The 14550-nt window shown below is 39.8% G+C and overlaps 1 protein-coding gene across 2 annotated transcripts in view; it reads right to left on the bottom strand.

Annotated features, from left to right (window-relative positions):
- The window catches only part of kansl3 (KAT8 regulatory NSL complex subunit 3), a 43815-nt gene extending 31327 nt beyond the window's left edge, over positions 1 to 12488 (bottom strand). For both annotated transcript variants that reach the window (XM_056246861.1, XM_056246860.1), the window contains exons 1-14: positions 12289 to 12488; positions 10662 to 10950; positions 10185 to 10355; positions 9871 to 9961; positions 8469 to 8654; positions 8230 to 8361; positions 7933 to 8049; positions 6420 to 6518; positions 5572 to 5643; positions 5413 to 5487; positions 5126 to 5283; positions 2475 to 2538; positions 919 to 1107; positions 306 to 462 (exon numbers count right to left, since the gene is read on the bottom strand). In XM_056246861.1, coding sequence (XP_056102836.1) covers positions 306 to 462; positions 919 to 1107; positions 2475 to 2538; positions 5126 to 5283; positions 5413 to 5487; positions 5572 to 5643; positions 6420 to 6518; positions 7933 to 8049; positions 8230 to 8361; positions 8469 to 8654; positions 9871 to 9961; positions 10185 to 10355; positions 10662 to 10876 — 1726 coding nt within the window. In that variant the 5' untranslated portion in view covers positions 10877 to 10950; positions 12289 to 12488. The remainder of the gene's footprint in view (positions 1 to 305; positions 463 to 918; positions 1108 to 2474; positions 2539 to 5125; positions 5284 to 5412; positions 5488 to 5571; positions 5644 to 6419; positions 6519 to 7932; positions 8050 to 8229; positions 8362 to 8468; positions 8655 to 9870; positions 9962 to 10184; positions 10356 to 10661; positions 10951 to 12288) is intronic.
- Positions 12489 to 14550: the final 2062 nt, after the last annotated feature.

Raw genomic sequence — 14550 nt, 5'->3', positions numbered from 1 at the left:
ACTGATTATACTCAGTCAAAATACATTCGTGACATTTAATATTTTGGCTTCCATCACTATTTATGTTTGTCTTTCTACAGAAAAATACTAACCACATCAAAAATTTGAGCCGGGGAAGTTTCCAAAACTGTTGATTTGGCACGGAATGACCTGGTTTTGTTACGTGCAGTTGTCTCCCACAAGGCATAAATAATCCTAGCACTATTAATAACAACACAGACAAAATGTGAAAAAGCATCCTGCATGTAAGCTCTCTTAGGGTTCTGGGGCGGAATCTGTGAACTTGTGCCTGGAAAGATACACACCTTGTGCTTGCTTGTGTGTGAGCACAGTTCCTGAACGCTGCATGTGGGTCTTCAGAAGCTGAGTGGCAGTGATGAGACTGGATTTCTGAGCTGGTGAAAGCCCGACGGTCTTGGGTTTGGGACTGGCTGTAGGACTACTGCAGACACTGGACATATCCTGGAGAGGAAACGATATTGATTATCTACATGTTCTGATTGGTTTTAGCCAGATTATTATGCGTTTCATTTTTCTACGTAGGTACAGATAAACCTTATATATCTGCTGCTATAGAGAGCTGCACTGACGACGTATGTTTTGAAGGCCAACCCGGAAGTTAGCATCACCCTGGTACCCATGAGACAAAGCCAATTAATTGTTTTCCATTGACTTTGGATATTGGATTATTGCAGAAAAGAAGTTCTGCAACTAACAAGATAATCTTCACAAATGAACGTTATGTATTTTGAAGCCAATCGGCAGAAGCAAAAAGCTAAACGTAAGCTATAAACGAACTACACTACGGTCACGTGACTTCAATAAAATATCTTAAGCTGGTGTTAACCACAGACCTTATTTCAGGCATTCATATTTCAGCACTCTATATCCTCCTAAATGTAACTTTTTTGGTCTTACCTCTGAGCCAGATGGGGAGATGGGTACCCTCACAGCAGGTGAAGAGGGTCGTGACCTCTCAAGGTCAAAGGGCAGCTCACGGCGTGGTTTCTTCTTCTTCTCTGCATCCAAATCTCGTGTTTCACCAGAGCCATGACCATGACTCTCAGCACGGGTCAAAACTCCTGTCAGAAAATCGACTATCTCGTCCTAAAAAAGGGGGGGGGGGGGAGGGGTGGTTCAGGATTTTGGACATCGGGCCTCATTTCCAAGTTAGCCTTAGAGTTATTTATCAGTGGAGACAGTTTTCACAAATTTTCATCCAGTCGTTCCAGTTGCATAGTTCGCCGGTGCTAGGCTAGCGCGAGTCAATGGTAACTGCTAGCCTGCCATTAAAAACAGTTTTGCCCACTCCACAGTACACCAAAAGCAAATAGATTATAACGCCAGTCTATCGATGTAAATGTCTGTTGAGAGAATAATGTTAAAAATCAAACTACTCTTGCATCTCAATGATCGCAATAGATTTACAGGAACTAGTTTCTCAGCAGTGGCGGAATTTTACTTTGCTCCAGTTAGTAGTACTGCGCCGGAAAAGTAAACACAGAACCGAAGCGCACTACAGTCGGAACTACCTGGGCTGCGTTCCAGTCCAAAATTGTCATGCCCTTCACTCGCTAACTTCCCTCCGTCTCGTTCACTCGGATGTACGTCATTGCTTACGTTGCACGAGTGCCCACTACTGGCGGAAACTGCAATGGGCTGAACTGGAACGTCCTAAGCCTTGATCACTTGGAATCAGCTATGGAGTTGATTTATTATTTAAAAAAAAATTTCCTTTAAGAATTTGTTTAATGCAGCATCCAAATGTATATAGGTGTGTTTGGGTTGTTTTACATTAAATGTATATATAATTAATATATCAGAGTTGTTCGTGGGGGTGGTGGTGATTAGACGAGATCTGCGGTGACGTCACAATTGTGTTGCATTGTCGTATATGGAGCTGCCTGAAGTGTACATATGAAGTAGACTCGCTCCCTCGGTCAAAATCGAGGGAACAAGTGTCTGTCCATATAAACTTCCCTCGTCCACTTCAAGAAGTGGAACGCACTTCAAAATGGCGGCAGGGATTCCTCCGAGGGGAAGTGCTTAGGGAAGTTCGCAAGTGCGTGTCTAAAAGTGGACTGGAACGCAGCCCTGCACTACCTCTCTCTCTCACTACCTCTCTCGGTTGCCTAGGTAACTACATATCTATGCAACTGGAACGACTGGATGAACATTTTTGAAAACTGTCTCCACTGATAAATAACACTAAGGCTAACTTGGAAATGAGGCCCGATGTCCAAAATTCTGAACCTAAAAGACTAAAGAGGTCACACAAGACAAGCTTTATGCATTTATCAGCGCTAACGTTTAAGGTCAGCTTTCCCTAAAAATAGACTTTGTCTTGTACTGGACTTTAGTCTCTCCCTGAATGTCTTAAGAAATCCCTCTCAAGGAAGTGATTTTAAATCATGCTTCATTGACTTTGCCTTTAAATGATCACGATGTGGGGAACACAAGTGAAAAGTACTGACTTGAATGCAGCGGTCCACCATGGTCTGGGTGAGGCCTTCTGTCTTCATCTTAGTGGAGTTGATCCTGTAAACAAAGCCGAGTGTTTTCAACTAGTCTATACAGAGGGATTCCCAGTGGTGGACAGTAACGAAGTAAATGTAATTCGTTACTGTACTTAAGTAGCTTTTTTGCGTATCTGTACTTTACTCAAGTATTTACATTTTGGGAGACTTTTACTTTAACTCCACTACATTTCAAAGTCAAATATCTTACTTTTTACTCAACTACATTTTCAAAATCAGTCGTTCCTTTTTATTTATGAGTGGATAAAAACGTAACTAGTCAAACGAGCCACCAATCACAGTACAGCGCGCGCGCGCTTTGTTTTGAAATTGCCTTGGTGGTATCTACTAAGCGCGAATCAGAGCCGTTAAATATGAGAGTTGCGAACATAGATGGTTGTGACCGTGATCTCGCCGCCGCGCGGTCACATTATTCGTGTAGCTCTCAATAGTTCCAAACAAATCGCGTTGACAATGATTTTAAGCGGGACAGAGAGCAGCAGCTATTATTGCAGCAATTATTGGTAAGTATTGACGCATAATGTACATTGCTTACGTTGCCACTAAAATGACTTGCATATAATAGCTTTTTTTTTCTGGGGAGTAGCCTAGCAGAAACACTGCATTAATACGTTTTTGTGTTTAATTTTGGAGGGAAATTGGCTGCTCCCATAACATAGAATATATATATATATATATATAACGTTATGTAGCCTATGTGTGTGTGTGTGTGCGTGCGCGCGCGCGCATGTGAATATGTGTATGTGTGTGTATATATATATATATATATATATATATATATATATAATGGCGTTGTGCAGGTTTATGTGAATGTATCATAACATTAAGATGTTAATAATTATGACCATAGGCGCTGGAGAAAAATATATACAGTAAATACTGTAAATGTTTTATACCTTATGGGAACAGTCCCCTTCCCTCCAAAATTAAACACACAAAAAATTAATTCAATTCAAATATACACACACTAGAGTTCTCAACGGGCCTGAAAATTACAACCCGACCCGACCCGGCCCGTGGCTTTTAAAGCCCGGACCCGATGTAACCCGACACATCAACATGAATTATCTGCCCGAACCCGACCCGCGGCCCGACGCCACCCTTTTGATCGGTGAGTGATGTATGTAGAATAGAATGTATTCTATGACTGCTGCGCTTGACGCAGAGAGTGAGAGCCCCGGCCGCGCGCACGCACTCTCACGTCTCACACATTCCGCCCATCCAGCTGACATAAACCACATTTCAATAAACGAAAAAAACTATCCAGTGATTAAATGTTTTCTGTATTGACGCAAATCTTGTGCGATGTCCTAAACTGCCGAGATAATCACACAACGTGTCGCGCCGCCCCTGAGCAACGGTGATTTCACCTGCAGCAAGTTTACTTTTCACCAACTCCATCTTCTTCTCCGGGCTAAAGGCGTGCACGCAGCGGCGTCAGGTCTGCCCTCGCGTCGCGATGCACGTTGCACGCAGCAGCCAGACTTTCTTTACAGTGAACAGCAGCGATGAATAATAAATGTTTTTTTTTCTTTCACTGTACAATTCAAAAGATTAAGCCCGAGGTCCGACCCGACCCGAGTCATTTGCAAATATTTTCGACCCGAACCCGCGGGTCCCGTCGGGTTTGTCGGGCCAACCCGACCCGTTGAGAACTCTAACACACACACACACATATATATATATATCAGACTAATTAAAGGATTAGTTCACTTTTAAAAAAACTTTTGCTAAAAATTTACTCACCCCCATGTCATCCAAGATGTCCATGTCTTTCTTTCTTCAGTCGAAAAGAAATTAAGGTTTTTGATGAAAACATTCCAGGATTTTTCTCCATATAAATGAACAAATCTTTTTTCGATTAATTTCGTTCATTCAACTAACGAAATGAACGAAATGACTCGAAAAAAGATTCGTTCATTTTGATGAACGAGTTCGAGCAGGAGAGTCACGAACGTGTATCATTTGTGCTTTTTAAACTTCAACTTTTCTATTTATTTTTGAAATGGCCGATCGTTTCGCTAGATAAGACCCTTATTCATCGTCTGGTGTCGTTTAAAGCCCTTTGAAGCTGCACTGAAACTGTCTTTTGGACCTTGAACCGTCTGGTTCCCATGGAAGTCCATTATATGGAGAAAAATCCTGGAATGTTTTCATCAAAAACCTTAATTTCTTTTCGACTGAAGAAAGAAAGACATGTACATCTTGGATGACATGGGGGTGAGTAAATTATCAGCAAAAGTTTTTTTAAAAGTGAACTACTCCTTTAATGTCATTTCATTAATAGATTGGTGTGCCAAGAGTGACATTAGTCTTCACTTAGACTGAGTTAAGCAAGAGTCTTGTGACAAATTATAATAGGACATTATAGCCATAAAAAAATCTAAGTACTTGGATACTTAAGTACATTTGAAGGCAAATACTTTTGTACTTTTACTCAAGTGAATGTTTAAAGGCAGCACTTCTACTTTTACTTGAGTAATATTTTACCTTGAGTATCTTTACTTTTACTCAAGTACATGGTATGTGTACTTCGTCCACCACTGGGGATTCCCCAGAAACACACGTGAATGTCTGAAGACACAAACCTCAAGTTGTCATCTGCCCCTCCGACAACTACCATGCTGTTATCAGCTCGAATCTTTTCCCTGAACTCCTCCATGTTCTCAGGACTGCACTGTAGTGCGTTCTGACCAACCACAAACAGCACAGGAGTCTTCATGTCCAACAGCGGATCATCAACATCCTGACAAACACAATACAAACATTACATTTCAGCCAGCAATTTTAAAAATATCTGCTAAATGATTTCATGAAGCTCATCGTGACAGAGCGGTTTACACTGAATGAGAAACGATGGACTGTTTCCTCTTACCCCTCGTGGCCCGCTGACAGTTTGCAGAGGGAAACCCAAACACACAACAGCAGTCATGTACTCCATGAGGGAAACCTGGATGCAAAAATAGACATCTATCATCAGTTTACAGCCGACCATAGACAAGAAATTAGAAAACTGTTGTTGAGAGAGACTTACATGACAAGAGATCAATGACCCCAAATTCCAGCCCACCAAGATGATCGGTTTATGGGGAAAGTGACTATGAACCTAGAGAGCAAATACATACAATTTACCTTCAAATATACTTTATCATCAAACAAAATGTATCTATTTTTTGCCCTGTCATCACCAAAGATTAATTACCATGGCAAGAACATGATCATTGAAAATACAAATGGCAAATGATAAACAAAAACTTGAAGCACTTTAGAAACTACAAAAGATATTTTAATTTGATACTACTTCATTTTTTTCATTCGAAATAATAAAAAGAAAATCCTGTTGAGTCCTTCTTAAAAACATTTTTTTTTAAACTTTCTAAAATCAAATGTTTTCCCAAGTTATATTAAAAGAAGAACATTCTATTAAAATATGACTCATTTTATTACAAATGATACTAAAAATAAATACAAATCAAACAGCATTAAATGAGATATGTCTAGTGTTCTGCTATGTAAACATATTTTTCACACTTCACAAACTGTGGTATGTGTCCAAATTATTTTCTGTGGTACTTGACACCATGTCACAAATAAATGCTCTCCATAGACATTTATTTGTCCAAACAATCAACTAATATAAGAATACACCTTTTATTTCTTATAGGTACAAGATAATCACAAATAGCTAACATAATGTGGATTTGGGACGTCTAAATGGACAAGAATACAATAACAATACAATGTAATTTTACAGTTGTGTATAATAAATTCTTAATGCTAATATTTGCGGCTGTCCAATACAGAAAAATCGCATCCCTGATTTATCTTTGTCTGTAAAGCGAAAGTGGCATTGTCTAGCTAGTGCTGTGTGTCGTTTCGTACCTCAATGACCTTTCCTCGGACTGTGCCGATCATGTGTTCTAAACACTGCGTGATTCCGATGTTGGCTCCACTGCCCACATGAACGTTTATGGGAATGACCTGAATCACAAAACAAGCAGACACAAAATACAGACTTTAAAAAGTGCAGTTTATTTCAATCCGAAACGGAAGGGACTCTTTAAAGGTGACCTATAATTCAAAATTGAATTTACCTTGGTATATTCAAATAACAAGAGTTCAGTGCATGGACATGACATAGAGTGAATCTCAAACTGGACTGTTTTCGCGTTCTCATTTAATTCACGTTTATGAAAAACACCCCTGAAAAACGGTCGGTTCTCCACACAATACCGACTGTGACGCAATAGTCGGGATCATTAATATGTACGCCTCCAAATATTTGCATATGCCAGCCCTCAATGCCAGGCGGAACTGCGCAGCCGAAGCATGGCAGTTGCTCAGTGTGGATGTACACATGAACACAAAAGTATTTTTTAGTTCCTTCATCTGAGCCTCTGAAGAAACAATGGGGTAATTTTATTTTCTCTGGAAATTTCCAAACATTTCACCGACTGTTTCCTCAACTTGGGCCAATACAGAGCTGGCCTCGGATCGAGCTACCAAGCAACACTTTCTGATGTGTAATTGTTCAAGTTCAGACAGGTAATCTTTCTCTCAAAATCGTTCAATATTGTTTATGCATCAGTAAGTCAAGCCAGTGACTAAAATATCAGCTTCACATCGTTTCTTTTAGTAGGATGAAAATAATCGTATTTGAATTGTGAACAAATTATATACAGAAAGCGATCAAAGAACAATCTTTCCACACAGCGCGAGTTTATCTGGACACTTGCCAAACTCGTTATGAAATCAATGACGCACGTTACTGCACAACGAAGCTCTTACTGTATTTACATCATCGTGTTTGCATTGGTGAAAGCAGAGAGAGTGCAGAAACTGCTTTGCAATGATAAGATCTTCATTCTCGCGATCAACACACTGTCATCTGCTCAATGCTCATCACGGCAACATTTTATGTGATGGGAATAGATCTAAATACTTTAAAAACATCTCACGATTCGTTAATCTCGATAGCTGTTATAGTAAAAACGTATAATAGCAGTAGTAAAAGTATTCGGGAGAGAGTTTCACATGTAATGCGTACTAGCTATTTCATATGCAAGCATGTCAGCCAATCACAGCAGTGGCCGCGGTTACACTGAATCCCACAGCAGACACGCCCCTTCAAACAGAGTGTTCAAATCAGAGGCTAAAAGCAGGCTAGGAAAAATGCCATTAATTTCTAAATTATGATTATTTTTTATCTAAAAAACATACTAACATTATATGGGTAACCCAGGAAACATTATAAAATAATAAAGAAAAACATTCTAGGGCACCTTTAAATGCGAATGCAATAGTTTATTCACAAAATGCCGTTACTCTCAATGTAACCAAGCCAACATCAGAAATTATTGAGGAGATTAACTGTTTCGCTTATGATTTTGCGTACCTTCCCTAGACAGGAGAGCTGAGATTGCCAGAATCTCATTCGCCGAGAGGTAGAGAAGGCAGAGTTGGTTGGCCCTGATGGAGCTAACAGGATCAGTGGAGATCCAGGAAGTTTACTCTGAAAATAAAAACATGAACACTCATATTTGATTCAGACAGCAATCAAGAAGTCCATCAGGAGACCATCACCAGACATTTTCAGTAAAATACCCTTTTATTATAGAAATATTACCACAAACAAATCTCTCTCATTCTCAATAGGAATGAATAAACCAACAAAGTAAAGCCTGGTACATACTGGTTTGTTGTGTGAGAGTACACCCACAGCAGGGTCCCATGGGCGTTTAAGGAGCAGAGAAAGAGCCTCAGTCCCTGCAGCTCCTGTTTTTACAGACGATGACAGCAACATCCGGTCGATCAGGGATGGTACCTAAAAGAGGAAGAATAAAAACAGTCTCCGGTAACCTCCTGCTATGGACTCTGTCTAAACACACAGTGGTATGATAATATCACAGTATGAGATATCTTATATCTCACCTTGCTTTTGAGTGTTTGCAGTACATCAAGGTAAGCCGCCAGCATAGCAAGACTCAAAGACTCCACAAGTGTGCTATGCAGCCACTGTGTCAGCTTTATGTCCCAGCTGACACTGGACAGAGCGTGGCGTACCTTGTGAGCACATTTATCCACAGCTATCCTGCGTAAGACAGGTTCATTACAGGCCTGTGGAGACCAGAGACATAGAGACTGAGAGAGAGCACGACCTGACAACTTTCACAGAACTATTTCTTTCTGATAGACTGTCACTAGACTAGATATGCATCAATAAAAGAGTAAACTGTCAAACTGGTGGGTTGTGTTGATTGGTAAGTGAACAGCAGGGAGAAAACATTGGTTTACATTGCTAAAATGCAAATAATAAAATCTTACAATATAGTTATGATAAAACAGATAGGCTTATCTTTAAAAGGCAAACTCATCAGCGGTAAAAGGTGACAAACAGGTGACCCGTCTGGGGGAGTCCAAAACTTTTAAAATATCAGCTTTAAAACGTGGATTTACAGCCGATTACCACATTAGGATTTAGAGTTTTTTTATTTTACAGTAAAATTATAATACTAATATTTATGGTCGAATTTATTTGCATTCTAATGTTAAACCAGGGCTTTTATTTTGGTGGAAATTCACAGAGAGACTGATTCTCATTACAAATTTGGGAAGATGGCTGGTGCGCGTTGCATTTTCAAATCCATGTTAAGTGACCCAACCTCACAGCACATGCAGCGATGGTCATGTGGTGCAGCAGAGCCGCTCAAAGTCATTAAAAACACCAGAATACGAACTGCCGGATTTCAAAAACGTATCGTATTTACACAAATGACCAATTTTGGGATCAAAACGGCGATTTTTGTCGAAAGGTGACAAGTTTGCATCTCTGTGTGATTATGGTGCCTTTAGTCCAAACTGATGTTCCTCCAAACCTTTATGATTTTCTCTTCTACAATGAAGAACAAAAGAAGATATTTTGAGAAATGTCTCTGTTTTTTGTTCCATACAATCAAAGTCAATGATAACCAAAACTGTGTGGTTTCCAAAATGCTTAAAAAATATCTTCTTTTATACTCTGCAGAGGACAGAAAATTACACAGGTTTGGAATGACATAAAGCTGAGTAAATGATGGAAGAATTTTCATTTTTGAGTGAACTACAGTATCACTTTAAGAAACATTGGCTTTAAGAAATTACTGCTCAGTGCTAAGCCTTGTGAGATATATAAATATATATATATATATAGTAGGATGAAGCAGTATGCAAGTCTAAGACAACTATCATCTGTCTGTGATAATACTCCTCTGAGCATCTTTAAGAAACAGCATCTCATGGGTTTGACTGATTATAAAACAGATCTTGCAAGATAAACCCAGTTTTGAAAACTCACACCATCATTGGCCAGTCTTCCGAGTCTTTCTGCCTGTAGGGCTTTTAATACTTTATTGAAGAGCTTGTTCTGAGCCAACGACCAGCCAGCCCTAAAACAGAACGGAACAAAAACAGGCGTATCAGCAATCTCTCAAACATGACCATGCAAAAAGAAAACGTTTTCTTTGAACACGGAAATCTCATGCAACAGTCAGGCCGTATAAAAACTAAAGAATTGGAGATCTGTGTTGCTGAAAGACCCTATACAAATATGAGCATCCTCGCTCTCAAACTTCAGTGATCTTGTAATTAACTGAGAGTAGTTTTTCTTACTTGTTGATGTGTTCTTCCCAATCATCGGGAGGAGGTGGTCCATCGGCGACGGTTCGTGCAAACAGAACGTGACGTTCACATTCGTTCATCACACTACGAGCTTTCTGATTGTCATAGAGAGGCATTGGAGTGGGTTTGACCGTCTCCACATCAATGGAAATGTCCGAATCACTGTAGTGGATGACATCACAACCAATTATACATTTTGTGACGTGAATAGGTAACTAGCTTTGAAATGTATAGAGCCTTATGATTTCAGTAAAACCAATATTGTGCAGCACCTCGTTTGCTCGGAAATAAAAGGATTTTTTTTTAGGACTGTCACCAACGATTATTTTGGCAATAAATAATCAGTCGATTATTTATCGAAGTAGTCAGATTTGTTTTTTTGTAGTAATAAAAATAGACCCAAGCAAACAATGGCCTTTAAAACAACACATTCCTACTTCTGACAATCTTCTAGAAGAGAATACTCACACAGAAGGGTCCGGTTGCCGTCGAGGCGTGACGAACAGCATGCGGGTGGGCCGGGCACTGCTGGCATCCGGGTGGGCGTTCCAGGGTTTGGCATAGCTGTGGTCGAGGAACACGAGGTCCAACTCGCGCTCATGAACCGACAGCTGGAAGAGCAGGGACGTTCCCATCCTTCGGGCCGACGTCTGGAAGTCTCTCTCTCCTCCAGGGCGGAACATGGTCCTCTAGCCCCACACGGAGGCTCTGCGCCGGTTCCCGCAAAAAAGGGACGCTTGCACCGTAAACATGAACCCTAGAATTAAACAACCTATCAGTATCAAGCATCCTGATAAACAGAACATTTGGGCCATTCCGTGTAAACTCAACCAGAGATCCCCGGCTAAATATTTTGATTTCGATTTTTTTTTCTCTAGTGAAAGAAATGCGTAAATAAAGATGGAAGCTGAAATAATAAATGTCACGAATGTACATTGAGTAATCTGCTGTTTTGTAGAGGAGGATTAAAATTACAATTTTCACCTGAGAATTAAGAGCCAAATTACAGGGGAGTAAAAATGACTTTAGAAACACAGCATGGCAGCATCATTATTTTATTTATTACAGACATTGGTAGGTCTATAAGAAAAATCTGTTTACTTCAGCAATCTTTGTTGCATTATATGCCAACTGTGACCGTTAAAAATGGGAAAAAGCTCTTCTTGTGTTTTTTGCCCCAAGTTTGCATGCCTGTGACTCAAAAAGTATCAAAGATGTATTAATATCCTCTAGATTCTGGGTTTTAATTAAAATAAAATGTATAATAAACATTTTAAAAAACAAACGTGGTACACTTTGCACACAACTGATCCTTATTGCATTTAAAGGGGAATGTCTGAAGAATAAATTTGGCTCCAAATCTCAGGTGAAAATTGTCATTTGACCCCCTCGACAAAATAGTTAATTACTCCGTCAATATACAATCATAACATTTAATATTTTGACTTTCATCACGATTTATGTTTGTCTTTCTTCGAGATAAAAAAAATCTTAACAAAATCAAAAATTTGAGATGGGAAAGTTTACGAAATTTAGTTGATTTGACATGGAATGACACATTTGCACTCGTGTGATGTTGTTAGTGTAATTATGATGAACTGTATCAAATGGCACTGTATATTAACTATGAAAAAAACGATTATCATGTCCAATTTTGTAGGTTAATTTGTAGGGGACCCTGCCTCTTAAACGTCAGGCAAGCCTCATAAGCTGTTGCAACCACTAAAAATGCTGCAAATATACCCAACATACGGAGGAGGACGGCGTTGCAGTGCTTAGCTTAGTTAAATGTTAATTTAATGTAACAGTTTCAGTTGGTGGCTGACGCGCGAGCATGAGTGGCAACGCCAGTCGCGAGGCTTCACGCATGGGCGTGTTTAGGGCCCGCGCCACACAGTCCGTCACATTCATGCCAGTTTGATACAGTTGAGCTTTTGAATCGCAATAATCTACCTGAAATATCCCATGTGTTACTTGACAAATGACGCAATACGTAGAAAACCCTCAAACGTTTACGTGTCGTCATTACGGTGTTATATTATGGTCTGGTAACGTTAGGCTTAGCTTTGAGGCTAACTCAATACACAATACTCACTGTTCGCTATCAGGCTCCTTTCATGTCATTTCGGTCCAAATAACAATTTTCTGTAACTTCTGTAAATAATACTGAAGAACTCGGAATCACGAGACAAGAAAACAATAAACTCCAATCCACTCTAATAAAGGTTTAGCTACAGACGACTGTCTTTTGTTGTACTACCGCGCCACAGCGGCTCAACGGAAAACCCGGACTGGAGTTCATTCGGCGTCAGTGTAGCTGTTGGGACTCCGAGAAACCCGGACTGGACTACACACTGCCACAATGTTACCACTATAAACACCGCCTTTGAAGATGTTGTTGACCTTTGTTGAATTATTTTCCTAGTAAAAAAAAAAAAGTACATTTAATTATTCTGGTGCTTTGTTTTGATATATCTTTCATATGGTATATTATTACTGTATGCTTCTTTTAGTACTGGTATATTTGGATTTCACTAAAATGTAGCTATTAATAATGAGCTATCCATTGGTTGAGCTAAAATGTTGGATGAGTACTTTCTTTATTTAAAATCATGGTCTAGTGCCTGTAATCTGACTGACATAACACTCATTTATTTGGGTCTACAGTAGACCTATTTATGTAAATTAATTTCATACATATTCATGAAATTAAAGCAGTAGTCCGCAGTTTTTCCTCTGTCGTCATTTCTGCAATTGCAGTTTGCAAATTAGTATTTGCAGTAAATGATACGCATAAATATGGTGGTACTTTTTGTGAGTGTGTGACTAAAAATCTGCTTTGGTGAATGAATAAATTAAACTTAAAACTTGTAAACAACATGCAAATGACTCTTCGCAGGATTAAGCCACTAAAACGACTATTAAATAAAAATAGGGACACATGGTATAGCGACAGGTTACATAATTATTAAGATAGTAGTATATTTAATATTAAGACTGCAAAAAATTATCAGAAGAGATCAACGGATCAAACGACCAGAGGAGAACTGGCCCCCGACTGAGCCTGGGTTCTCCCAAGTTTTTCTCTCCTTGCCACTGTCGCGTCTGGCTTGCTTAGTCAGGGACACTTAGGGCCTTTTCAAAGACCCACACTGCCGTTCTTGGCCACTTGAGGAAGTAAAGAAGCAACGGGAAGTAAGTCCGCAAGACTGTCCCATGTCTAAAAAATGGCAAAGCGAAAAGCTAAATCGCGAAATAGCGAGGAAAACATTCCACTGTAAGTTAAATTAATTAGCTATTACATATAATTTGGTAGTAAAACAAATTGTTAAAGTGTCTTTTTATTGGTGCAAAGATGAGTAGGCTATATGTATTTTGTGCAACATGTGCAACTGTTTTGTATCACTTAATTAGACGCACCACAATTTTAAATTGAGTTTTCTGTTACATAGGGACTACTGAACGGAAGTATTGAAAATCAAATCAAAGCTCTGTAAACACTTGCATTTTTGCAACACAGTGGGCCCTATTTTAACAATCTATGCGCATGGTCTAAAGTGTCTGGCGCAAGTGCACTTAGTGTGTGTCCGAATCCACTTTTGCTAGTTTAACGACTGGAAAAATGGTTGGCGCACCCCGCGCATGGTCTAAAAGGGTTGTCCCTATTCTCTTTTTTGTGCGTAACATGAAATAAACCAATCAGAGTCTCATCTCCCATTCCCTTTAAAAGCCAGTTGCGCTCGAACCATACGGGACAAAGTGTGCGCGCCGTGGACCCGCATATAGGCGCACGTTACTAACGTGCTCTTTAAATAAAAAATAAAAATATTGCGCCATTGACTTTAGACCAGGTTTCAGTCAGCCAATGGCGCAGTCTATTTTAGTTGCCTCAGAATAGCAATGTGCCAACAATACGCCTGAACACACCTCGTTTTCAGACCAGCGCCCATGGCTGCACAAATGGGCGCAAATGCATTTGCTATTCAAACAACGTGGTGCAGGACGTGAAAATGATAACTGCGTCGGGCTGGAACTAGCAAAAAACATTTGCGTCGCGCCTGGCGCTGCATTGCACCATCTGTATGATAGGGCCCACTAAGTGTGTCCAATCGGGTAATCAAAAGTTCTACACACACTTGCAGTCTTCACGCCTACTTGAACACTTGGGCCAAATACAGAAAATACGTCATGTAAGTAGACAAGTAATCAATTGCAAAGACCGTAAGTGTGGGTATTTGGAAAGGCCCTTAATATTCAGCAATATTATCATACTCATCTACGTTCCTCGACAGTTTTCATCATCCCTCCACCACCCCGACTCCTCACTCTTGGCTGGTTCCTAAAACAGCCAGGAATA

This window comes from Rhinichthys klamathensis, unplaced genomic scaffold (assembly GCF_029890125.1).
Source record: "Rhinichthys klamathensis goyatoka isolate OS25496 unplaced genomic scaffold, OSU_Roscu_1.1 h1tg000040l_1, whole genome shotgun sequence".
Lineage (NCBI taxonomy): Eukaryota > Metazoa > Chordata > Actinopteri > Cypriniformes > Leuciscidae > Rhinichthys > Rhinichthys klamathensis.
The sequence above is the reverse complement of the archived record's forward strand: the minus strand, read 5'-3'. Positions and strand labels throughout refer to the sequence as shown.